General features: G+C 38.5%; 1 protein-coding gene and 1 long non-coding RNA gene across 2 annotated transcripts; one reads left to right on the forward strand and one right to left on the reverse strand.

Annotated features, from left to right (window-relative positions):
* snrnp70 (small nuclear ribonucleoprotein 70 (U1)) lies at nucleotides 1–16,595 on the forward strand. Its single transcript, XM_032587987.1, has 10 exons — nucleotides 1–228; nucleotides 564–710; nucleotides 792–854; nucleotides 6,041–6,095; nucleotides 6,172–6,236; nucleotides 6,337–6,399; nucleotides 7,172–7,253; nucleotides 13,668–13,769; nucleotides 14,672–14,771; nucleotides 14,855–16,595. The coding sequence occupies exons 2-10, from the start codon at nucleotides 564–566 to the stop codon at nucleotides 15,576–15,578; spliced, it is 1,401 nt and encodes a 466-aa protein (XP_032443878.1). The 5' UTR covers nucleotides 1–228; the 3' UTR covers nucleotides 15,579–16,595.
* Nucleotides 1,266–2,873, reverse strand: LOC116735847 (uncharacterized). The gene is made up of 2 exons (XR_004342445.1): nucleotides 1,691–2,873; nucleotides 1,266–1,566 (listed from the first exon to the last, which is right to left on the reverse strand). It is a non-coding gene; the product is annotated as an uncharacterized LOC116735847 (long non-coding RNA).
* Nucleotides 16,596–26,903: the final 10,308 nt, after the last annotated feature.

Consider the following 26,903-nt stretch of genomic DNA (forward strand, 5'->3'; position numbering starts at 1 on the left):
TACGACATCCCGCCATTTTGTATTTTTTGAGAATCCTTGCAAGTTTCCTGTACACATCCAGCTACTGGGCTCGCGCTATATTCACTTTTGTGGGAACTCTGAACGGTTCTGTTGGGATCATTTTATTGTTGCTTTGGGAGACTACTTTGGTCCGGGAGAGCAACTTACACCGGGAGTTTTTCTCTGAAGTCCATGGTGTGAAATTTGTCGAACAGTGGAGGAGCGAAGGTAGGACAAATACATGAGGCTTGTGGTAGCATTGTTAGCTTAGCGGCTACGATGAAGGTAGCATTACAAGATAAGGCTTAAATGCTACCTAGCAGCGATAGTGTTACGAATATTGAATGTTACGTATAGTTTCGACGTTAGTTGTAGTTTTAATGCAGGGTTCACCGCTGTTGGCCTATAGTCTGGACATATAATAATAATAAGAGTGATAATAAGGAAGTCGGGGACAACAATGAGCCTATCACGCTAACAATGCAGCAAGCCTTTAGCCTGTTGAGCTACCAGACACTTGGGGTGTAATTAAACTACTCGATGTTTCTTTTTTGATGTGAAAGATGACGCAGTTCCTCCCACCGAACCTGCTGGCCCTGTTTGCGCCTCGGGACCCCATACCCTTCTTACCTCAGCTGGAAAAACTACCACATGAGAAGCACCACAACCAGCCCTACTGTGGTATCGCTCCCTTTATTAGGCACTTCGAGGTGATTGTTGGTTTTTCTTTTTTGTATGTTGCTCTGGTTTAACGTCCAATTTTCTAACTGAAATAGTTATCTTTGGGTCAGGATCCAAGAGATGCCCCTCCACCGACCAGAGCAGAGACTCGTGAAGAGCGTCTGGAGAGAAAGGTTAGAAACCTGGTTAACAGTTTTCAAGTATTTGAAATAGTGACTGAATTTGTTTTGCCACTGCCCTTATCCACTGATCTGTGGATATGTTGTGTAACTCTTTATGTTTATGTAGTGCTAAAAAAGTAACCTGAATAGTCTAGGAAGATGTACAGCTGACTGACAAGAAATACGATTTTATATATACAGTGGAACCAGAAGTTTACATGCATTACATTACCAAAAGTAGTTGCTCACCCATCCAAATTATCGGAATCAGGTGTTTCAATCACTTGCATGGCCACCGGTGTATAAAATTAAGCACCTAGACATGCAGCTGTTTGCAAAAACATTTATGAAAGAATTGGTTGCTTTGAGGAGCTCAGTGAATTTCAACATTGCAGGCAAATTCAATAAAGACTGGAAACAGAATGTTCATTCACATGTTTTTATTCAGAAACATCAGCTTCCGTAACAGCTTTGGGCCAAGGCGATTGCACAATTTACAAAACCATGTCACCTGGTTTTGTGAACACCTTTACATTACACTGATGATGATGATGGCGCACATAGAAATTTAATTGCAAGTTTGTATACGTTTTTGCATTTCTCAGTATTGTAGCGGATCCTGTGATCTTGGTGTGTTTGCCTCGGAGATGCATCTTTGTACCATGATAATTCCATCAGTGGTGACATTTAAATTGGCCTGGCTCTCTTCGATTTCCATGTTCAGCTGCTGCCACAGGTTGTCATCAGAGAAAAAAGTAAAATCTCTGTTACTAATTCATTGTAATTACACGGAGCGATTTGCAAGAACATTAAAATAGAAATAAACACAATTAACAATCATGACAAACCTGAACTGGGATGGTTGAGTTGAAGCTCCAGTTCAATCCCCTGCTTCCTGGAAACACCAGGTTTTTATTAACTGGTTCATTCCCATCATGCTGGGCATGATGATGCCTCAGCATTGTGGGAGTGCTTAGTAAGACAGCACCTGTGAGTAAAGTTTCATCTGTAAATAAAAGCTAATCCATGTAAACTAATTCAAATATCCCATGGAAAGGAATTTGAATAAGCTGAAAGAAAAATGATCAGAAGTGGAAATAAGAATAGAATAATAATTTACCTTATTCTCCGTGATAAGATCAAAATGATCCCACATGGGAGAAAACATCCTCTTTCTTGATTGATCGATGCCAGTAATACGAGCCAAAAATCAACGCAAAGCAAAGAACGCAAAGTATCTCCATCCAACAAAAACCACAAACGTGTCGACACAGTTTCTCCCTCATAAATACAATTTGACTCGTTCACAACCAAACGAGGAACTGTATCGGTCACATGGTTTTCCTTAAAGCTATATGCGCGCCAACACAGGGTTTCGTCTTGTTTGCTCGGCGCATATACCAAAGCTTCTGTATCGTCTGGCATGGGCCAGACAACACAGTGATGGCACTAGTGCAGAGAGTTTTTGTGGAATGGGTTTCCATGTTCGAGCAGCTGCATCCACGCCATACATTACCAAGTGTGATGCAAAGTGTCGTCTGTAGTGGTGTAAAACACGCCGCCACTGGACTCTAGAGCAGTGGAGGCGCGATCTGACAATCTGATGGATGAGTCTGGGTTTGGCAGTTGCCAGGAGAATAGTACTTGTCTGACTGCATTGTGCCAAGTATAAAGTTTGGTGGAGGGGAGATTGTGGTGTTGTTTTTCAGGAGCTGGACTTTGCCTCTTAGTTCCAGTGAAAGGAACTCTGAATTAGGGCTGATTGATATGAGGAAAATGCTAATATCCCGGTATATTTTTGCTGTATCACGATGCACGATATATATCGCAAAATATTTTTAGAATGAATTCCAATATTATTTTAAATTTATAGATCCCTTGCATCATAATGTCACCCACGCAAGTTACGGTACACGCAACAAGTCTGCGTGTACCGTAAAGAGACAGAGAAAAAAGAATGAGTGGTTTTGAGTTATTTTTCCATTGTATAGCACTAAATCAGGGGTGTCCAAACTTTTTGCAAAGAGGGCCAGATTTGATAAAGTCAAGATGCGCGGGGGCCAATAGTTTGTTCGGACATTTTTTAACTACAAAAGTGTCATGCAAATACACACTGTTATAAAACAATTTTCATTGTCACAGTTATCTTTATTTTTCAAATGACAAAATAACCAAATATAAGCCACTCAGGCAGATGAGAACAACTCTAAAAACACAAATTCTGCTTTTCTTTCATATCTGGAGAGTCAGATAACATTGAACAAACTGTATGAAATACCTTAAATTTACATGAGTTTAAAAATATCTTTGCCTCAAGAACATTTTAAACAGGAGTTATAAGTAACGCAAAGTTGTCTGTTATTATTAAATCTTAAAACAAGTGAATTTTGCTCTTGTCATTTACAATATCTTTCAGAAAGTAATAGTTTGTATCACATCTACAGGTTCATAACCAAATCTTACTCAAGAGTTTAATAAAAATAAGTGCCATAAACTCAAGTGCATAAATGTTCTTTTGACTTTTCACTGCTGATAGTGACAGACGTTACCATTCAAAACACTCAGTTTTATGTCCTCAACTCTCAGTGCCACACTGTTACGTGCCAGGCAAACATTTGCAAATTCTTGCTTCTTCTCAGGGCAAATGTTCTCCACCATTTTCATAACACAGTTTTGATAAATGTATCTTCAGTAAAAGGTTTGCCATGTTTAGCTATTAACATTAACATCGTAGCTTGCTTTGGTGGTATTTTCTTTTGACTCAGGCCTAAAGAAATCGCTGTTGTGATGCCAGTGCAGCTTGGAGCTGCTTCAGTTTTTCAGCACGGTCACTCCCTGTTAGCTTGTTGTATGTGTTGGCATGTTTAGTCTGGTAGTGTCTCTTTACGTCAAAATCCTTAAACAAGGCAACCGTCTCATTACAAATTAGACAAGCATAATTGCCTTGATTTTCAGAAAAGAAGTATTGTAATTCCCATCTCTCTTGAAAGCGGCGGCCCTCACTGTAAACTTTCCTCGTTTTCTTTGCAGTGGCCATGGCAGAAATGAGTGGAGAGGGGTTCGCTGCACCGAGGCAGAGACTGATAGTATTAAAGTGGTGCTGCCACCATTTGGTGAAAGGAGGAATTACAGTTTCAAGTTTTATGATTTATTTATTCTGTTTCACAGTGCAGGCGGGCCATAAATAATACATTATAAGACCGAAGCTGCGGGCCGTATGAAATCTGACCGCGGGCCGTGATTGGCCCCCGGGCCGGACTTTGGACATGCCTGCACTAAATGAATCATACCTACATTTCAAGGTTTTGTTTTACCGGAATAGTTCTACCGCAGCAGCGCGGCTATTAATAGCATGTAAAAGAATAGTCTTATTAGGTGGTGAAATAAATTTTTGGTACAACCTTTTGTGGCAATAGTTTTATAACATGTTTCACAAATTACCTCATTTTGTTTGACATCCTCCATTTAAAATCTGAACTACTGCCAAATTATTGATCCAGCAGTGTTTCTCTTCGTAATTAGACTAGTTCATCTGATTCCTCTTCAGTTACCTTCTCATTTGTACCGCTCGCCTCAAACTCTTGCTGTCTCCATGTTGTTTTTCTCCAGCTTGACTGACAGAAAACTTTCAGGTTGGTAGGGGGGAGAGACTAGTGACGTATTTGCAGGGTGTCGGATAAACCATACTCGCAGTGAATTTGATGGCGAAAGCTTATTATTTGAACAATTTGTACTTGATGGTTGCGATGGTGCCATTTTAACCATCGTAAATTGAAAAACTCACGATACATTGAGTATACTAGATGCATACTCTGAATGTTTCAGCACACCAAGACATTTTGGACAAATCCATGCTCCCAACTTTGTGGGAACAGTTTGGAGCTGGCCCCTTCCTCTTCCAACATGACTGTGCACCAGAGCACAAAGCAAGGTTCATAAAGACATGGATGGCAGAGTCTGGTGTGGATGAACTTGACTGGCCTGTACAGAGTCCTGACCTCAACCCAATAGGACACCTTTGGGACAAATTAGAGCAGAGATTGAGAGCCAGGCCTTCTGCTTTGTTGTCCAACATCAGTATGTGACCTCACAAATGCGCTTCTGGAGGAATGGTCAAAAATCCCTATAAACACTCCTAAGCCTTGTGAACAGCCTTCCCAGAAGAGTTGAAACTGTTCTAGCTGCAAAGGAAAGGGTGGACCAACGTCATTGAACATTCCATTCCTATACAATAGGAATGGAATGTTATTTCAGCTCATATGTGACAGTCAGAGTGGTACATTCATTGATTTCAGATATGGAGTGATTTTCAATGACAGAACAGAACAAAAGTGAGAAAGGAACGCTCCTCTGAGAATTTAAATCATAATGATATTTATTATGGTGCGTCACACCTGCTGTGTTTAACCTTTGAGTGAGGTTTAATTTAATGCTTCATATTTAAATGCTTGAATATTAATTTCTACAGTCATATAAACAAGTTTGGGCACCCCTTTTAATCTTATTTCTATTTCTAAATATTTGGGTGTTTGCAACAGCTATTGATGGACAACTGATGGACAAAGTAATATTTCAGTATTGAAATTACGCTTATTGGACTAACAGAAATGTGCAATATACATTAAAACAAAATTTGACAGATGCAGAAATTTGGGTACTCTTATCATTTTATTGATTTTGAATACCCTTAACTATTTGTCACTGACATACTGAAACACAAAATTGGTTTGGTAACTTCATTAAGGTTTGAACTTCATAGCCAGGTAATATGATTGTGTGTTTGTATGTGTGTAAGTAGGTAGGTATGTACATACATCCAGTTCCCCTTACTTGGAGAATCAGTCATTTCCTCTAGGTAAGGGACCTTTCACATCTGAACATTTGCTGACAATTCCACTGAATGTATTGACGGTTTGCATCATGTCAATTGGTACTCTCAATGGACTACCATAGAGGGGAGAAAATTACAAGCACCAGTTCATTCATAAGTAGCTTGAAAAGCTGTCGTCTTGGTGTGTCGCTCGGAAAATAAGTCAGTACAAGTCACACCTGCAAAATATACGTTGCACATGTCTATGTCAATGTACAGCAAATTGATATTGCTGAATACAAATTAAATTTGCAGTCTGAAACCAGCTGTTCTGTCTAAACAAATGTTGGTGAATGTTCATTTATTGGTTGTTTTGTTTGGTTTACAGAGACGAGAGAAAATTGAGAGACGGCAGACTGTTTTGGAAACAGAACTTAAGCTTTGTAAGTTTGTACCAATATAAAACTTCTTTACATTGTTGGTTTAGACTAAACTTGCTTTTATTGTTTTTTACCACAGGGGACCCTCATAATGACCCAAATGCTCAAGGAGACGCTTTCAAGACCTTGTTTGTTGCACGAATTGTTAGTATGGTTGGATCAAAGTATATTGCAGTCCTTACAATGCGCTGCATTAGACACATCATTTTTAATATTTAAAATAAAATATTTCTTTTTTATGCAGAACTATGATACTACAGAGTCCAAGCTTCGACGTGAGTTTGAGGTCTATGGCCCCATCAAAAGGGTAGGTCAGCCTGCTCATTTATTAACCTTTGCATCAGCTACAGCTTACATTTTCTTGCCGCTTTACACAGGTTTATTTATAGAATTGTAGGGCCCAGCATGGTCACACTGAAATCGAACTGTTGATGTTCATATTCACACAGACCCATAACAGTTCAATAGACGCAAATCTCCTGGGAAACGCTTCCCGCAGCAGTATCCATCATGGTGTTTTGTCCTGTGACTTCAAACACCATTGTAAACACAGCTATCATGGCAGACAGGAACGACTATTACGATTTCACAAGTTCAGAGAAAGAGGCAATAATTGATGGGAGAGAAAATGTCTTTTTAATTTTCACGCTATGTTAAAAAGAAAAAGAAGGGATGGTGTCAGTAAGCCGTTCTTCCGCTGCATCAGACTTGAAGTGAATAGGGGGAGTTTAGATCTGCCTGAAAAACTGGTATTCTGACTACCTGTGCTAACAATCTTTCTTACCCTTGACAAACACTGAGAACATCAGATCATGGAAGTTTGTGTTCCACATAAACACACCCATAAAATTCAGACCAATCACACCAATAGTTATGGATGGAGGCCCGAAAAGTTCGGCAGGGGTTTTTGATAAGAAGGGGCTGATGACATGAGGCCGAGAGCAAAATGAGGGGATTTTTGCCATACAGCTGTGACAAGAACTGATTTTGGCAATTATTCTTGACCATACAGAGCCCTTTAGCTAGCAGAAGCTCATTATGTTTTCAAATTATAAATTTTCTCGTATTTCTTGTTCCAGATTTATATTGTCTACAACAAGAGGACGGGAAAGCCTCGTGGCTACGCTTTTATTGAGTACGAGCATGAACGAGACATGCACTGTGAGTACCAAACACTGTGTAAGCTCACCCTGTCATACAGCCTATTCTTTGATATACACTGGGGCGTTTACTTGAGTAGTCTTTTTTTTTTCTTCTTTCTTTTTCTTTTTGCGGCTATCCTTTATATTGATTACACTGGTCAGTGATGGCCAGGCCAGCTAAGTTTCTTGAAGCATTGCTTACAGATGAAGAGATTGCATGAAATCCCAATACTTGCTTGGTTTGTGTGTGTGTGTGGGCTTGTTAGATGCTTGTCACTTTTTGACTAAAAACTGGATTTAGATAAAAAGCAGTTAATTCAGATCACCAGGGGACATGACAGAATAAAATGTATTTTATCTGTGAACCTGAACATGTTTGCTTGTCAAAGGGTACATTGTCTTTTAACTGTGAGGTGTTGTAGTTCTGTGGAACAGCTGCTCTCCTGGTTTGGACGGGAATGGTAAGCACAAGGTCAAACTGGACACCAAACATTGACGGAAACATTCTTTAAATCCCATCATCTTTTACTGTGAGGCTGTCCGTTTTTATCTTTAACTCTGGTCATGGTGAGCTTTTTTTTTTTTAATATTTATTTATTTATTTTTTTTTTTAAATAAAGTTTATCACAGTAGTAAGCTATTGCTGCCCAAATATTTGAATACAAATTTAAATATATTTTCTAGGAGATATGAATACAATCTCTTCAGACAAGTGATGTCATCCAAAGGTTAAGCCATGCTCCTTTACTGGATCAATGCAGAGCCTACAGTGTAGCATATTAAAGAGATATTTTAATCCCTAGTTTGCAGTAGGGCTGTGCAACTTTGCGTCCAAACAATTACAAAAATAACATAATTGCCAATAAAAAACTGTTTTATGTCACTCATTCTATTGGAAGTGCAATAAATGCGTTGTATTTCCAAATTTATTTTTGATTGACCAAAATGTTTTCCCACCAAAGTGAGTTAGCTTAGGTTCTAGTTGCAGTGAGACCAAAAGTCTTGCTGACTCTTTTTTTCTTTTAAATGGCTATAACTGATCTTCTATATTTGCTGGTATATTGAACTCTAAACTGTCTTTTGCTGTCATGATTGTGGATCTAATGATTCTTTGCATTGCTCTGTAAATTGCACTCGGGCAATGTTTGGAGATCCCAATACATTTGAGCAGAGGAACCATTTCAGTTAAGCTAAATTTCTGTACAGTTATGTGTCTGTATAAGCTACCATGAAGCCTCTGCGGGGATCTGATAAGGCAGCATATATTTAGCTTTCCACCATTCTCTAGTATTTGTAGAATCAGCTCTCCCAGACCAGAGTTGCTGAACCCACAACTCTGTAGTGATAGTTGGAAGGGAACTGAGGGGGTGGGATGTGGGCCTCAACAGTATATTAACTGTGTGTTGTTCTCATTGCCACTGCAGCCGCCAATCTGTGATGGCTATTGGCCAGAGCTGGCTGGCAGATGATGATGGTTATGATACATCTACACCCTACTACCACAGCTCAGTATATGGTTGGTATAATGGGTTTGTATGATGGGTAAGATTTCTTTCCACCCTCCATCTCCTACATAGGGAAGTGGAGCAAAGTTCAATGGGTAAAGCATCTTTTTGTTGGCCCTAAAGAATTTTTTTATTTGTTTAATATAATCTGGATTTTAGGCTTTGACCATTGAATGCTCCCCTGTACAGTACTCTGCAAAAACGTTTCCCAATGATTTTGCTTTGTGTTAAAGCCACTTCAGGTTTTTGAAAGCTTGTAGTTAGGAAAAATAGGCTGTGTGATTATGGGTAGGCACAGCACAACATTAGAATAAAAATAAGAAATGCCCCAGATGCTTGAAGATTGGGCTAAAAACATTCTTTTTTTGTGGGGAAAGCTATTATTGTGTGAGGATTACTTGAACTAGATGTGTTCAGCTTTTTAAAATGACATCAGAGGAAGTGTTAAAACTATATTTTGTACATTCTGTCAGATATGTCAAACCTCTTCATTCACTTGATTTGGAAGTGTTGGCTGCATTTTGGAAATCTGAGTCAAAGTAATGATCTACATTGCCTACGGATAACACAATGAGGCTGCGGTTTTAGTAATATGAGTGGTGAAGGCAGTTAGAAAAGTCAGCAGTAGAACTGGTTTGCCTTGGTCTTTAAAATGATAAAATTCAGTTTTATTGTAACTGTTCTCACAGAGCACTATGATCTCACTTTTAATATATTTAAAAATAAAAGCTCTCAGCTGGCAAGTAAAGCAGATTTTGAGTTTTGTTATCTTATTAGACTACAGTTTAAAAAGAGAAGATCTCACAAATCTCCATGCATCATTCATCCTTATTTCCCAGGACACTTAGTGTGTTTGTCTTGTCATCTGACCCTGGCACTTTAGTGTGGCTAACATTTTTGTTTATGCTAGGAAGCAGATAAATTTGCCCCTGAGCTGGCTTTAATAAAATATGCAGATGAGGGGAATTTCTTGACAATTCAGCAACAGCCTACTCATTCATTATTTACTATATTAGGATACATTTCAGGCCCTAGTTCCTCCGGATATAGCTGCCAACATTTCAGTAAAGTCCCTTACTGAATTACTGATAGGATTTTTTTTTCCCAAAGAGGTTCCAGATCGGTAAAGGAACCACTTTGCTTTACCACCATCTGAAAGTCAAGTTGGAATCATGTGAAAACAAACATCTTGTTCCTTACGTGTTTGATTCTTTGCCTGTTTTATTCTGAGGGTTTTTTTGTTTTTCTTTTGTGAAGGGTGATATTGCATATTTATCCCATTATTTCTGCAAACAGATGCTCTAATATCAAGACTTTTTTTTTACCAAGGGTGCTTGTGAATGCTTCACGATTATGATCATCTGATCCCTTATCCAAAAGCCAGAAAACTGAAATTACACAGCTTTTAGAGCAAAATATATATCTATAAAAAACAGAGTCTTCATAACATTATGGATTCAGGGGAGCAGCATGTTGACCTACTTAAATGACAGGCAATTTGAAAAAAAAATCTGAAAAGATTTGAGGCAGTTGGCTTTTGTTAATCTGATGCTAATATGTAACAGAAATATTTGGTACAGTTCTGTTGCTTCAGTATGCACATAAGCTACACAAACCCAGTGTTTATCTTGTTCCTGGATACATGCAGAGTTTTTAATGTGCAGAACTAGATGTACAATGCAAAGTTCTTTAGTGTAACTTTGAAGTGACAATAAGACAAGTTTCACTACCACTGAAATATACACTGCCTGGCCAAAAAAAAATGTCGCCACCTGGATTTAACTAAGCAAATAGGTACAAGCCTCCTATTGGATAAGTACTGCATAGGCGATTATCTTTCAGCTGGCAACAAGTTATTTAACCTCAGCTGATGCAATGAGTAACTCCTCATTTCTTAAACAACCATGGCAAAAGACACATCCTGTGGTCGTGGAAAAGACGTTAGTCTGTTTAAGAAGGGTCAAATCATTGGCATGCATCAAGCAGAGAAAACATCTAAGGAGATTGCAGAAACTACTAGAATTGGGTTAAGAACTGTCCAACGCATCATTAAAAACTGGAAGGATGGTGGGGAACCATCGTCTTCCAGGAAGAAATGTGGTCGGGAAAAAATCCTGAATGATCGTGATCGGCGATTACTTAAACGTTTGGTCAAATCAAATCGAAGAAAAACAACAGAACTCAGGAGTATGTTTAATTGTGAACGCAAAAGCATTTCCACACGCACAATGCGAAGGGAACTCAAGGGGTTGGGATTGAACAGCTGTGTAGCCGTAAGAAAACCTCTAATCAGTAAGGCTAACCAGAAAAAAAAGGCTTCAGTTTGCTAGGGAGCATAAAGATAGGACTCTGGAGGAATGGAAGAGGGTCATGTGGTCTGATGAGTCCAGATTTACCCTGTTCCAGAGTGATGGGCGCATCAGGGTAAGAAGAGAGGCAGGTGAAGTGATGCACCCATCATGCCTAGTGCCTTCTGTACAAGCCTGTGGGGGCAGTGCTATGATCTGGGGTTGCTGCAGTTGGTCAGGTCTAGGTTCAGCAACATTGTGTGCCCAAAGAATGAGGTCAGCTGACTACCTGAATATACTGAATGACCAGGTTATTCCATCAATGGATTTTGTCTTCCCAAATGGAACGGGCATATTCCAAGATGACAATGCCAGGATTCATCGGGCTCACATTGTGAAAGAGTGGTTCAGGGAGCATGAGACATCTTTTTCACACATGGATTGGCCACCACAGAGTCCAGACCTTAACCCCATGGAGAATCTTTGGGATGTGCTGGAGAAGGCTTTGCGCAGTGGTCAGACTCTCCCATCATCAATACAAGATCTTGGTGAAAGATTAATGCAACACTGGATGGAAATAAATCTTGTGACACTGCAGAAGCTTATTGAAACAATGCCACAGCGAATGCGGGCTGTAATCAAAGCTAAAGGCGGTCCAACAAAATATTAGAGAGTGTGACCATTTTTTGGTGGTGACTATTTTTTGGGCCAGGCAGTGTATTTCGCAACATAAAACTTTCTCATACATCTGCAGTTGAGAAAAAAAGATGGTCCAAACCAAAAACATACTTTGTGTTTTTGAACAGTAATTGCTTGCTCTGCACTTAACTGAATTGATCACCTGAAATGCCGTGAGGTTGAATGTAAACATTTCTGGTATTGGAGAAATATCAGCTGAAAGTATATTACATTTCAGGTAATGTAACTTGTGTGCTATATTGAACATGGCATACACTGGATCATGTAAAAATGAACAACTCTGAAATGATTGAAAGCTTTTTCATTCTCGAACATCTTCAGTCACACTCAATTTTAAAAAAGTTTTAAACACTATTGATCATTTTCAGTTGGTTGTATTGTTCCATCCATCCATCCATCCATCCATCCATCCATCCACACACACACACACACACACACGCGCAGATACATACAGATACATAGATAAGTAGTTATACACAAATCCATTATTAGAAAAACTCAACTAGATCTGTGAAAAGTGGTTATTTCCTCTGGCCCAACAGCAAACTGGTGCAGGTTAGCACTACTTTTTCTCACCCAGAGCTTATCTCGGTGGAAACATAAACTAGTGGTAGGTTTTGAGCTCTAGCACCACTTCAGAACTGGAACCAGTTTGGTGGAAAATGCTTCTGAGAGATTTCAAACCACTTCTTAGATGTGTTCTTCAGCAATACACTCAAACACCAAGTCAAGATGTCAACATAATGAGAATAAGTTTAGGAAATGTGTAACGCTGTCACACCTCAACAAAAGTAGGCATCTCATTTGTACTTCTATTGCACACTGTGGTGTTAGACATGTATTTTAGCTATAGGGGGTTTTATTCAGAAATGGTTTTCATTGGAGTTATGGTAAGCCAACTCCTGATGTAAAGTTAGTCCAGTTTCTCTTTGCTTTCTTTTAGTTTTTCTTCTTTTTGTTTTCCTCAGTTGGTCAGTGTTGTTGGTGACCGTGGGGGTGTGGTAAGACCCCGAAGTCGGGTTGGTTTTTGTCATCGTTTGTGGACACAAACACACACACACAGACACGAGTGGAGTGGAGGGCAAGGGAGGTGAGGGAAGAAGGGTGAGGGTAAGGGCCCTGGCAGAAATGTTGTCTGAGTGGTGCTGTGGTGCAGAGAACCTTTGGTATGGTTCTGTAAGCTGCCAAGTTTGGTAAAGGCCCTCTGACTATGTGCTAGGATTCTTGTTGATGTAAAGATAAATGTCACAAATTTAATTCTCAAGTTGATAAGAGAAGATACATCTGGAATATTTGGATAAAAAAATAAAAGTTTTTGTATTCTTACTATAGAATTTAGTTTTGATTAACTTAAGCGTATTAAGTAGCTCGTGTTATGCTCTGATTTGTCAATATGAAAGTATCTAAATGCAAGTACCACATTGGATGACAAAATGTTTGCAAAATGGCAATATATTGTTATAACTGAATATTATTGGTGAAATGCTTTTTGGTTACCTTATTTATCATGTTGTCAACTTATCCCACAAATAGTACCTGTGTTGACAGTTGCAATTATGTAAGCTAAGACTTGATGGAGTTGGATAAATGCATAAGCTCGATGCGCTTCTTCTACTGTAGAGGCCCATATCTTTTCCCAGTCTGAATTATGATAGAAATACATTTTTAATAACACGTAAATGTTGACAATAAGAAAGCTGGTCTCTGGATGTTTTAAACAAAGTCGAAAGTGTAATGTATCAGTGACTCATCTGGTGGAAGGAAGTCTGCTCCCATTATCCTTCGGCTTTTACCCAGAGAGCAGCCATCTTTGCTTCACCTGCTCCTGGTCAGTATAATAATCCACTGTATTCTGTTTCTTTTTTCCTCCCTTGGTCACGTTGTTGCTGTTTTTTCCTCCAACCTCACCTTTGTCTTCTCTCTCTTTCCATTTTTCTACAGCTGCCTACAAGCATGCAGACGGAAAGAAGATTGATGGTAGAAGAGTGTTGGTGGATGTGGAAAGAGGACGCACTGTCAAAGGATGGCGTCCTCGCAGGCTAGGTCAGATGCTTTTGTGTCCTAGACTTTCAGGCTTTTCTGCCTAAAATGTTAGTTGCTTGTGTATGTGCCCTTAAGATCTGTACTGGGTGTGGGGAGGCTCATCTTAGTTGATACGTGAAAGGGCTGACAATATGCATGTGATGTTCCTCTGAGCAAATGTAGAGCAGAATTTTCTCTCGACTGCAGAATAGGGCTAAAACAATTGTGATTAATTGATTATTGGAAAAAATCAAGTCAAATAATTTAGTAATCGAATAATTAACTGGAGATTACACATTGTGAAACATTCCATTTGCTGCAAAACCACTACTCTGAGAGCAGATATTAAGCCAAAGCTTTTCAAAATGATATACATTTTGCATGTAAGATGAAAAAATATATATTTTGACTGCAAATATATTTTACCCAGAACTCCTCATGTAGCATTGTTTTAGCTTCAACTGGTTCATATTGTTTTTAAAAAAAATCTGTTAGGCACCTTTTCCTGTTGAATTATTAATTGGTTAATCAAAAAATAGTCAACAGATTAGCCGTACACTGCTAAAATAGCTGTCTTTATGTGTATAGCATAAAAACGATGGCTCCAACCTTAAAGAATTTGCCTCTCTATCTTGTGTTAGTATACAAGAAACTTTCCTTACTGTTATCAGACAGATGTTAAGTGTTAATTACAAAAGCTGTGGGCTGAGTTGAAAGAAGCAAAACAAGTGGTAATCCATGTTTATGCTTTGGCCTGAGGGGGCGCGCCACCTTACTTCCATGTAACAAACAGCATGCAAGCATTGTCAACTTGGTTATACCCATTGCAGTACGGCCAGATTATCTTTCAAGGGTATGGTATGGTCCAATCCATAGTTTCAAACCTTTTAAATGAACCCGTTTGCTGCTTCTACTCTTTCTAGGAGGAGGATTGGGTGGGACACGGAGAGGTGGAGCTGACGTCAACATCAAGCACTCTGGTCGAGACGATGCGTCACGTTATGATGATCGTTCACTGGGGGCGTGAGTGATTCTTTTCAGAAAGGTTCTGTAGGGTTGAAGAAGGCATTCTTATTGATGGTTTTTGTTTTGTTCTCAATACTCAGTGACCGTGGAGAAAGAAGGGAGCGCAGTCGTGACCGCGATCGTGACAAGGACAGAGAACGGCGGAGGTCCCGGTCCCGTGAAAGGCGCCGTCACACTCGGTCCAGGGAGCGAGATAGGGAGAGAGAACGAGGGATTGTGGTGGGAGAAGATGGTGGGAGTAGTAGCCGACGTCGAGAACGAGAACGTGGGGGGGCAGGAGGAGGAGATAGCAGGAGTAGAGAAAGAAGTAGAGACCGGAAGAGGAGGAGTAGGAGCAGGGATCGGAAGAGAGATAGGGAGAGAGGCAAAGGTCTAGATGGGGATGAGGTTGGCCAGGGGGACGGCCCTCCAGACGGTGGGGAACGTGTGCCAGAGGAGCATGGAGGAGAGGTGGCTGAGGGGGCAGAGGAGCGCAAAGACAGGGACAGAGATAGGGACAGAGACAGAAGGCGGAGCCACAGGGACCGAGACAGGCGTAGGGAACGGGACAGGGACAGGGACAGGGAGCACAAGAGGGAACGTGGGGAGAGGGACAGGGGTGAACGGAGAGAGGAACGCCATGCCCCCACACGAGATGACATTGGCCCCCAAGACGAAATGTGTAACGAGGATGATGGTGCGCCGGCCAACATGGAGGAGTACAGTCAGGACGGAATGATGGATCAGCAGTCCTTCCAATCAGCAGAGGATTATGGTTCTGGTGAGAACGGCTACAAGATGGAGGGACAAGGAGATGAGTATTGAGCAGTTCCTCCATCAGGACCCCATCACTTCCACACAAGTCATTTTCTAGTGTGCTTCTCCTCAACCCCCGACTTTCAGCTCTTTATCTTTTCAGGGCCTCCTGTAATTGAATTCTCTGGCTAGCTTTTCTGTCAGTATGTTTCATGTACAGTGAACACATTTAAATTTGATCTCAGTCAAACATTGACTGAGATCCTTCATTGCCCAACTTATCTGTCCCATTAAATGTAATTACAGGGAGGAGAGGGGAATGAAGTGGAGTGGAAGTGGGAAGGGGTCCCAGCTAATGTTCATTTGACTTGGTTGGAAATTTAAAGCAGAAAAATTGGAGTTAAATTAGTTTGCATTAGTCATTCTGTTTAAAAAAATTGTTGCAGGTGTGTTAGATAATGTGCTCATTTTGACCCAACTAATATGTAATTTGGAAACTGGTATAACATTGAAACAACGGGGTCTTATCTAATTTTTTATTTTATTTGATCTGCTGTTTCTAGATTTGGAGGATCATTTTAATAAAGATGTGGCTTTACAACAGAAGTGGTCTGTATTGCTCATTTATATCTCTAGTTGAAACACCCTGATGATGCAGACCCTTTTTTTTATTTTTAGACATTGCTTCAGCATAAAAAAACTTGGCATGTAGTGATTAAGGCCCAACACAACTGAATGAGGATCATTTAGCTGTTCTTTTGCAAAACTTTCCATAAACTAATAACCTCCTTTGGGGAAAACTTCTATGATTTGAATTTACTCAATCTGGTTGTTCTCTACTTTCTGCTGAAAAGTGTGGAAGCTCATTGTACTGGCAAAAATGTTTTTAATGCTTTAACTATTTGATTGGTGGAACCTTAACTTTCTGCTGACCATCTGCCCTACTGCTGTACCCATCGAAAGGTAGACTGCTTGTCAGGAAGCTATTGAATCACAATGATTTCAAATGGCTTTGTCTGCCTTTGAATACATTCTCCAGCCTTTTCTATCAGTTTTCCACAAGCCATTAAAAATATTCAAAATTTTGCTTATGGTGTTGCGTCCAAGCAATCATTACTGTGGCATTTTTTATGTCTTATGAAAATGTTGATCTGCTGTCTGTGTTGACGAAGCTCATAGGACTTTAGGGGCGATTGCATGGTCCAGTGGCAGCCTTGTAACAACTACAAGCTCTATATTTCATCTATATGATAAGCCAAAACAATGTAGAAATTGGAATAAAAGGACAAGTGGTTTAAAAAAATTCTCTTTCCAAATATTAAAGTGTGGTGTGCATTCAGCATTGTCTTCTGTACTCAGATGCTCATAAATGAAATTTACTTACAAGACTGAGATTAGACGAAGAGCATCAGAACATTACGTTTCAAGTCTTTACAGAACTCCAACAGGTCTCCCCCCTATTTTCACAATCATCATTTATGTGAGCTGAGCAGTGTGACTGCTGATGAAAAGCATCCACACAATCATACTGCCGCCACTGTCACTGAGACTGTTTAAGGGTTGATTTTTGTACTTGCACAGCAATTTCTACAGCTAAATTTGGCTCTCCTCTGATCACAGCACCTTCTTCTACCTGTTTTCTGTATACCCTACACCAGTGGTCTCAAGCTGCAGGCCTCAAGGGTCAGAATCCTGCAACTTATGACAAAGCAAATGATAAGGCAGAACTAAATTACACATATCTGTTCTATATACTTAAATGTCAAAATTGCTTCAATAACATGCAATTTTTGTGATAACTTTTAAAAAAAGACAGCGATGGTGGCTTACTTCATATGTGTGTACATTAAAGTGGCATGTTTAATGGTAAGTGTCTCCTTAGCACTTTAATGATAAGTGTTCATTAGCAGAGCTCTGCTAATGAACTAAAATTTGAGCCAGGTGTGCTGAACCAGAGACATCTAAAAGGTACAGGACCTGCACCTCATAAATGAAAGACCACTGACTTATGCTTAGTGTCTTCAGTTGGTAGAAAAAATGTGCCAGTACCACCATTATGTCATACAAATGTGAAACAGAAACATGGCTGATATTTTATATAGATTTGTTGATCGAACAAACCCAGAACAAAGAACAAACCCAGTTCTAAATCAAATCCATGACTCAAATTCAAAGTGCCATGGAAACACTTTTAGTATCTCATGATGGACATGACAAATATAACATTGAGAAAATAGAAGGTTTATCAATAAACTAATTGATAACTCTGGTTGCAACAAACTTTTGCCACTAGCATTCATCTACTCACAGTAAAGGAGGGGTAACTTTGCTTCGATCCCCTGCACTTCTCTGAAATTGGTTTATAATTTATCTTAGCGTTTTCAATTGCCAAGTGAAACAATGTATAAAATAAAAAACGTGAACACTGATATACTAATCTACTTTGTTGTGGAGAATTAGCTTTTTCTAATATGCATTTTCATGTTTTTCTTGTTTATAGTCAAAAATTCAATGCAGGTCCCTGTGTTTATGTGTGTGACAGGAATTTTTTACTTTTAAATTTACTGTCTAAAAAAAGATCCTACCAAGGACTGGGTTTGCAAATTACCCTGTGGCTAACAAAGGTTGCTCTGTTTTTCAAATGTAACACTGTTTAATGTGCTGTCCTTGATTAAATAAATTTGAACTGACTAGATGTATAGTAAATTAATCTAATTATATTTTGACTAGACAAAATGCCTATTTAAGATATCTTTAATTACATTCTGATATATGTTGTAAGATATTACCATTGAGTTGCATGGAGTCTTCCATTCAAAATGCAATTTTGAATACATACATTTCAGATACATTCAAAATGTATCTGAAAATAGGTTTCAGATATCTACAATTAAACGATAAGGTTGAGCTATCTCGCTTTTTGTTCTGTTTAGTCATAGTTCTAATTAAAGATATCTTAAATATATTTTTTAGATTGTAGCTAGATAGATTTGACTAGTGCAAATTAATTTGCAGATTTTGTGAACGCAAATATTGATGAGGTAAAACTAAATTAGACATACCTGGAATTATAACTAGTGACTAGTGAAAATTCCTTTTAAGATATCTATCAGTGAGCTAGAGATATCTTCAATTAGACAACTTTTCTATTTGAGATATCTTGCATTAACATTCTGACTGGTCAAAATGACATTATTAATGAATTACTCTAGTCAAAACATCACAGATATACATAGCATTTGGAAATTTCAATTTTAAAGAATGAAAATTATAAAAAATATATGAAAGAATTTTTGAAAATGCTCAATTTTCAACTTGGGAATATTTCAAAGAATGTTGTGCAGGACACTCAAAATTCTACAGGCAAAACTTTGGACAGCTGAGTGGTAGCACAAGAGGAGCTTATGCGCATTTCTTAATTCAGACATTTAAAATTGTAATTTTGATTAATTACGTTCGACAAATTTTAAATTGTATTTACTGATGTGTATGGCAGGCCGTTTTAACATAAACTCGCTTTTGTCTAACTATCCGTACTTAAATTGCCTTTAAGAAAAATGCCTTTTAACTAGACAAAACTACATTTTGACTAACCAGAATGGTAATTTAAGATATCTGCATTTACATTCTGACTAGTAAGAATAATAATTTAAGATATCTTCAATTACATTTTCACGAGTCACAATTTCTTTCAAGATATCTCAAATGACGTCACCGGATCTGTCATTTGACGGGACACAAATCCGTATTACAATTTAAGATATATTGAACGTAATTATGACTAGTTAAACTTACATTTTTAGATATCTGAATTAAGAATTGCGGGCGTGGAAGTCTCTTTGTTCTGTCCAAACAGTTGCCTGCAGAATTTTGTACTTCCTGCACAAAATTGTCATAAATGCCACAATGTAGAAACAGCTCGACAATGTTGGATATGCGTAGATTGCAAAACGTCATGGACTAACACTGCTTTGGTTTAGCTAAGTACGAGGGATGTATTTCCTGCGCCCGAACAGCCAATACGGGGTCTATTTTTTATTACGTATATGTTAAAACAGTCTTTAAAACTTAAAAGTGCTTCTGTCAACCTTTTTTCAAGTTGAAAATTTAGCCATTTCAAATACTTTCTTTTTTTCTATTTTTCATTATTTCATTGTACTTTCAAAATGCTACGTAAGACAGTGACGTTTTCACTATACAGAGTCAAAACGTCAGTAATCAATAATGTCATTCTAGTAAAAATGTTGATTTAAGATATCTTAAATAGAAAATATGTTTTATATCTAAGATAGATAGAAATCTTATTAGATATCTCTAATTCATTTGGAGATGTCTGGAAAGAAATTTTGACTAGTCAAAATTACAATTCAAGATATCTCTAATTTAGTTTTGACTAGTCATTATTAAATATTAATTTAATTTTAGCTAGTCAAAACTACATATCTCATATCCAAGAATATATTTAAGATATCTTCAATTAGAATTATGACTAGTCAAAACTAAATCACAGATATCTTTAACTTATTTTATGACTGGTCATAAGTTAATTGTAGATCATTTGAAATGTGTGTTTCAGATAGTCAGTAATTCATTGTGGATGTCATTCTAGATAGTCAAAATGCATTTTTAGATATCTAGCATGTACGCATAATCAGTAGAAACAGAGTTTATGTTAAGAAGGCCTGCCATATGCCACTTTACACAGGCTCACTTAAAGAATTGCCTTTAAAACGTTGCCACTTAAATGTCTCGCTTTCCTTTCGCTAAATGACTTGAAGGTAAGTCACTTTGTTTATGACAAACGTGGCAAAAATGTTGAACAGTTTAAACAGTGTAAATACTTGTGCAACATTTAAAAAACAAATAATGTTGCAGCGAAAAGTCTCTTACGGCTGCTGAAACACCATCCAATCAGACTGAGTCTCCCTTGAGGATGCTACTGCTCTTCAGACAGTGAAGGCTGAACCTGGTGCGCGAGGTGCGTGATTCAGCTCCCGGAAACGGTTTATGTAGTTCTCCGAAAAGATGGAGCACCTATCGTTCTGAGACGTATATTCTTTTAAGCAGGCGAGCAGCTCAGAGGCGAAGGATCTCAGAATGATGTCCTCTTTCTATCATCCGACCAAGGAGGCTGAGATGGCGGCCATGACGGACCCACTCTGCTTAGAACGAGGTATGATTCCAAGGAGTGTACCATTCATCGGACAGCTAGCGTCTTCTCTTATCAAAAACCTTTAGATAATATGGGGTTTTAAAATGAAACATCATCTTCCTCCTGTGTTCATGTCCATATTCACGCTGATGTCTTTTAAAGCCACAAGCTTCAGAACGAGTTCATACTTCATTATAGGCCTTTAATTGACCCACTTACTGTTTCTGATTATTCCTCCCTTTGATTCATCTTTTTCATTTGTTCATCCAGGAAACAGAATCATTTTACTACCGTTTACAGAGAGTCTGCTTTATATCCTATGTTGGGGGATGCAAATACTACTTGTGAAATGCATACAGCTACAATGACAATTGAAATACATATTTAACTACTGATTACAATTCTGAAAGTCTGTTAATGTGTCAAGATGTTTATTTCTATTATCAATTTTATTTTTTTTATTTTCAAATCATTTCTCCGTCTATATTATTATTATTATTATTAATAATAATATTTAATATTTATTAATAATTTCAATTTGTTATTAATGGATAATAAATATTTATTGATATTGTCTTAGCAACATGACAGGTTGCTAAGAGACGAGTCGACACACAAGTAAGTTGGGGTAGCAGCGATGTCAGGGAAGGCCTCACCTGTCATCATGGAAGAATAATAAGATAATTTGTATAAGATAATTTATATTGGTATTTTTGCCCTGTGGTTTGTACTATAAAGTATTTATTTTTTTATTTAGCTTAACCAATTTTAACTATCGCTTCAAAACTTGCAAAACAAAACAAAAGTTGCAAAACTTCAAGAAATTGAAGTTTTGCAATTTCTCATTCAAATGCTTGGAAGCGCAGCTGAAGGTCCCCTCAAGGTTGCTTCCTTGTTTGTTTCTTTACATTTTGTACATGGACGACTGTTGCAGCCGGCATGATAATAGGTTAATATTAAAATTAGCTGATGACTCAGTGATAGTTAGTCTTCTACATGATGATGAACATGCCCATGTCCCTGTAGTCGATGAATTTGTTGACTGGTGTGATAAAGCTTTTCTTTCATTAAATGTACAGAAAACAAAGGACATGTGCATTGATTTTAGACAGAAACCCCATAACACAAATCAAACATTAATTAAAGGTCAGACAGCGGAGATAGTAGAGAACTACAAATATCTTAGGACTATTTTGGATAATAATTTAAAATTTACCTGCCATTCAGAAAACCTACAAAATAGGGCCAGCAAAGATTATTTTGTCTATGGAGGCTCACAAAGTTTCAAGTTGATAAGTCATTGATATTGATAGATCATGTATTGAATCTGTGTTGACGTTTACTCCCCTCTGTTGGTTTGGAAATCTTAGTTTTAGGTCAAAAAATGCCCTTAGCAGAGTAATACATACTATCAATAAGATCTTAAGAGTTGAACAATGCTCACTTACAGAACTGTGTAAAAAACAAATTAGGAAAACTAAAGCCATTATTGCTGATTCTTCCCATCCTACATGCTGAGTTTCAGTTTCTGCCTTCTGGCATCAGGCTCAAACTTCTTAGTATAAAAAGTTACAGGTACAAGCACTCTTTTCCTACAGCCATATCTCTTTTTAATGCAGGACAAGATAAGGGGACTTGCACCTGATTTAGTGTTTGTAGCAACTGTCAATAATGAAATACACTGCTGTACTCTTCCCAATATGTATTCTTGTATTCTTGACTTGTATTTCATGTCCTTTTGGTTTGTTTTGTTGTTTTTTATTTTTTAATCTTTAATACTTTTTCTTTTGGTTTTTATACTTGCTGTAACATTAATTGCCCATTTGGGATATGAATAAATCTGAATCTGATTCAGCTTGAGCTGAGCCTCACCTTGGATTGCGCAACCTCTCACTAATTGCGTTGGCAGCCATTCAATGGGAGCATGTTCCTGTCTGTATGTCGCCAATAAAATGGTTAAAAAAACCATTTAATATATGAACTGATTTTCAATAATTTAGTTTACGTATATGCTGTACAGTGTTTTTTGTTACCAACTTTGTGTGTAACATGATTCGTGTGCTGAGGAGCGATTGTAACGGATTCGAGGTGAGGGAGACAGTTTTTCTGCCTCATGCAGGGGTCGCTCATGATCCCAGACATTGATCTTGTGACTCCACGTCTGCAGAGTGAGAGTGAGAGTGACAGTGAGCTAGCCATACAGTAAATACGTGAAATGCAGCCATAGATTAATTGTTTTCTTCTCTCTTTCGACGTCAACATGGATGACTACATTTCTACACTTAAACAGTTTTCTAAAGTGGACTTTCAATCAAAGCAGGCGTTATGAGTCCGTCAAGCCAAAGGGCAGTAAACAACAACCAGAATGAAGTTAACAATATTTATTGTTACACAGATAAAAGGGTTTCCCGTTAACTTTATCCATTCGTTGTAAATCCAATAATGTTCAACCCGAATATAAACACCACTTCAGGCCAACAAACTCACATAAACAACTACAATGTTCACTGCAAAGTTAAGATGCACTCGATTCACTGTAAAATGATCACATGCAATCCAAACTCAAGATCATACCAAGCACACAGCCCCAAAGCATGATGGAACCTCCACCACATTTTACAGTGGGCAGCAAGTGTTTTTCTTGGAATGCTGTGTTTTTTTGTCGCCGTGCATAATGCCTTTTTATATGACCAAACAATTCAATCTTTGTTTCATCAGACCACAGGACCTTATTCCAAAATTAAGCTGGCTTGTCCAAATATGCTTTTGCGTACCTCAAGCGACTCTGTTTGTGGCGTGCTTGCAGAAAAGGCTTCTGTTGCATCACTTTCCCATACAGCTTCTTGTGCAAAGTGTGCTGAATTGTTGAATGATGCACAGTGACACCATCTGCAGCAAGAAGATGCTGCAGGTTTTTGGAGGTGGTCTGTGGGTTGTCTTTGACAGTTCTCACCATTCTTCTGCTCTGCCTGTGATATTTTTCTTGGCCTGCCACTTCTGGGCTTACCAAGAACTGCCCCCATATGTTCCTCACAGTGGAAACTGACAGTTTAAATCTCTTAGACAACTTTTTGTATCCTTCCCCTAAACAACTATGTTGAACAATCTTTGTTTAATTAAGATTAATAGGGGTGCCAAAACTTTTTCATATATACAGTACAGACCAAAAGTTTGGACTCACCTTTTAATTCAATGAGTTTCCTTTATTTTCATGACTATTGACATTGTAGATTCACACTGAAGGCATCAAAACTATGAATAACACATGTGGAAATGTGCACTAAACAAAAAAGTGTAAAACAACTGAAAATACCCCTTATATTCTAGTTTCTTCAAAGTAGCAACCTTTTGCTGTGATTACTGCTTTGCACACACTCTGCATTTTCTCGATGAGCTTCAAGAGGTAGTCACCTGAAATGGTTTTCACTTCATAGGTGTGCCCTGTCAGGTTAATAAGTGGGATTTCTTGCCTTATAAATAGTCATGAAAATAAAGAAAACCCATTGAATTAGAAGGTGTGTCCAAACTTTTGGTCTGTACTGTATATATATATATATGTACAATACTCAATTTAATAGAAAACACTCAGTACATTCTGATGACATCACTACGTCAACATGTGACTCTGTCCCGGGACGCCACAATCTGGAAACAACCCTGCTTGAAAATAGAACCGGGAAAATGTTTGAAGCTGAAAATAACAGGTTAGGATGAATGTTAACTGAAGCAGGAACACCGCATGTGCACCCATGATGAAGACTGCATTGATCATGCTGGCTCAGTTAAATTTGTCACCAAGTTGGACCTATTAAAAGGTTAACACCTACAGCTTCTGAGATTTCTGCTTTTGTAACTCCTGATTATTTCCTCCAATATACTGTTATGCCTTTCGGGTTGAATAACGCACCCTGCCATAAAGGGTGCATTACTCATTCCAACGTTTAATGCAAAAGGTATTATTTGGAGTGTAAAATTGTGAAGCATATTTGGATAATGTAGTCATTTATTCTATTACTTGGTCAGAACATCTGGAAACACTCTCAGAGGTGCTCAGTCGTTTCCGTGATGCTTCTCTCACATTAAATACTTAAAAATCCGAGTTTGGTAAAGCCACCATCACCTACTTAGGAAAACAGGTTGGTCAAATGCGTCCTATTGCTGCTAAAATGCAGGCAATAATTGATTTTCCTGTCCCGCAGACAAAAAAAAGATTTGCCTCGATTTTTGGGAATGTGTGGTTTTTATTGCGGACTTTGCAGAAATCTTTCAGATGTGGTTAGTCCACTGACTGAACTTGCCAGTCCTTTGAAATCCTTTCTTTGGTCTTCATCTTGTCAGGTTGCGTTTGAGTCCGCCAAGGCATTATGTAGTGCACCAGTGCTGGCTGTGGCAAATTTTGAGCGTCCCTTTAAACTGGAAGTTGATGCAAGTTTGTGTGGCATCAGAGCTGTTCTTCTGTAAGAAGTTGAGCAAGGCAAAGATCATCCTGTCTGCTACTTTTCAAAAAAGTTTGACAGTCATTAGCTTCATTGCAGTACAATTTAAAAAAAAGCTCTTGCTGTGTTACCAGCATTACAGAACTTTGAAGTTTATATTGGCTCTAGTGTGCACCCTGTACAAGTGTTTACTGATCATAACCCGCTGGTTTTTGTCTCCCAAATGCGCAATTCCAACCACAGATTGATGCGCTGGTCTTTGCTGCAAGACTTTGAACACTTACGGGTGTGTTTAATGCTTGGGAAAGGGGCGTTATGACTAGCGTCATAAATTTAATCATGCAAACGTGAGTGTGCAGGTGCCCGTCCCCGATTGGCTCCTAGAAGATGCCGGAGACGTCCAATTGGTGGCCTCCCGGAGGTGATGGATATAAAAGCTGCTGCCATCCATCCTCAGCTTATCTCAAATGGCAACATGTTAACACCTTGTAAAGTTCTTGGAGTGAGCTGTTGTTCATGTTTCCTTAGTTTTCTCATGTTTTTCTTAATTAGGGAGGTAAGTTTTGTCATTTGGTTTATTTACTTTCCATTAGGTAAGTTGGTTAATATTCAGATAGTTTCCTTTTGTTTTTTTCGGCATTGATCCATATGCTCCACTTGTAACATCTCAATCAAAAATACATATTTTTACATCATAAACATAATTTGTTCAACTTTGTGTGTATTGGCTGCTTGAGATCTGAAGAGGATGAATCCTTCATGTTGTGAAGGATCACAACATGAGGTTCCTCTATAGGAACTCTCTGCAGGCCCTACAGAGATTCCTGCAAAGCAAATTCTGTGCTGCCATTTGGGAGGTACACTTGGTGAATGTGTAGGCTCATAACACAGATGGGCCATAACACAAAACATTCTCAAGTCCAGGCCATTTACCAATGTGCAAACTTTGACCCCACTGGTGTTGGAGACCGGGGAAATTGGCTACGCTGCGCAGATGGCTAGGTGGAGAATTGCAGCCACATTGCATCATGATTCCGCTAACATTTCATTTTACTACAAAATTAAAATTTAATTATAGATCAACTTAACCATAGGCCTTCTAAACAACCTGTTTCTCCTAAGTTTCTCCTGCAATAGTGAAAATAATTTAATGTCAGCCTTGCTAATTCAAGCATACTGTCCCTCAATCTGGGTGAAAGAATAGAAAGAAGAAAAAGCACTAGGTACTATTTATCATTATGCAAATGAACTGTTCTGGGTTATAACTTGATCTGATTCTAATCAGCAGCAAGAAGGAAGAGAACTCCCATCACACTTTCAGCACCAACATGTTCTCTGTAGCTCTGCTGTTACTGCTGGCTGCTGCAATCTGTGAGTTTCACTGAACATTTACAGCTTGATCACATTAAAATGTTAAATATTTTAATTAATCTAAATTATTAAATATTTTTTCACTAATTCTGAATTCAATATTTTTCTCCACAGGTGTGAAGTGTGAGCAGCTGACACAGCCAGCCTCTGTGACTCTGCAGCCAGGTCAACGTCTGACCATCAGCTGTCAGGTCTCTTATTCTCTGGGCAGCTACTATACTGCTTGGATCAGACAAGCTGCTGGGAAAGGACTGGAGTGGATTGGGATGAAACATGGTGGTGGATCTTCATTCTACAAAGATTCACTGCGAAACAAATTCAGTATCGACTTAGACACTTCCAGTAAAACAGTGACTCTGAATGGGCAGAATATGCAGCCTGAAGACTCTGCAGTGTATTACTGTACCAGACACGACCACAGTGACACAAATAGGC

The sequence above is a fragment of the Xiphophorus hellerii genome, chromosome 16 (genome assembly GCF_003331165.1).
Source record: "Xiphophorus hellerii strain 12219 chromosome 16, Xiphophorus_hellerii-4.1, whole genome shotgun sequence".
NCBI lineage: Eukaryota > Metazoa > Chordata > Actinopteri > Cyprinodontiformes > Poeciliidae > Xiphophorus > Xiphophorus hellerii.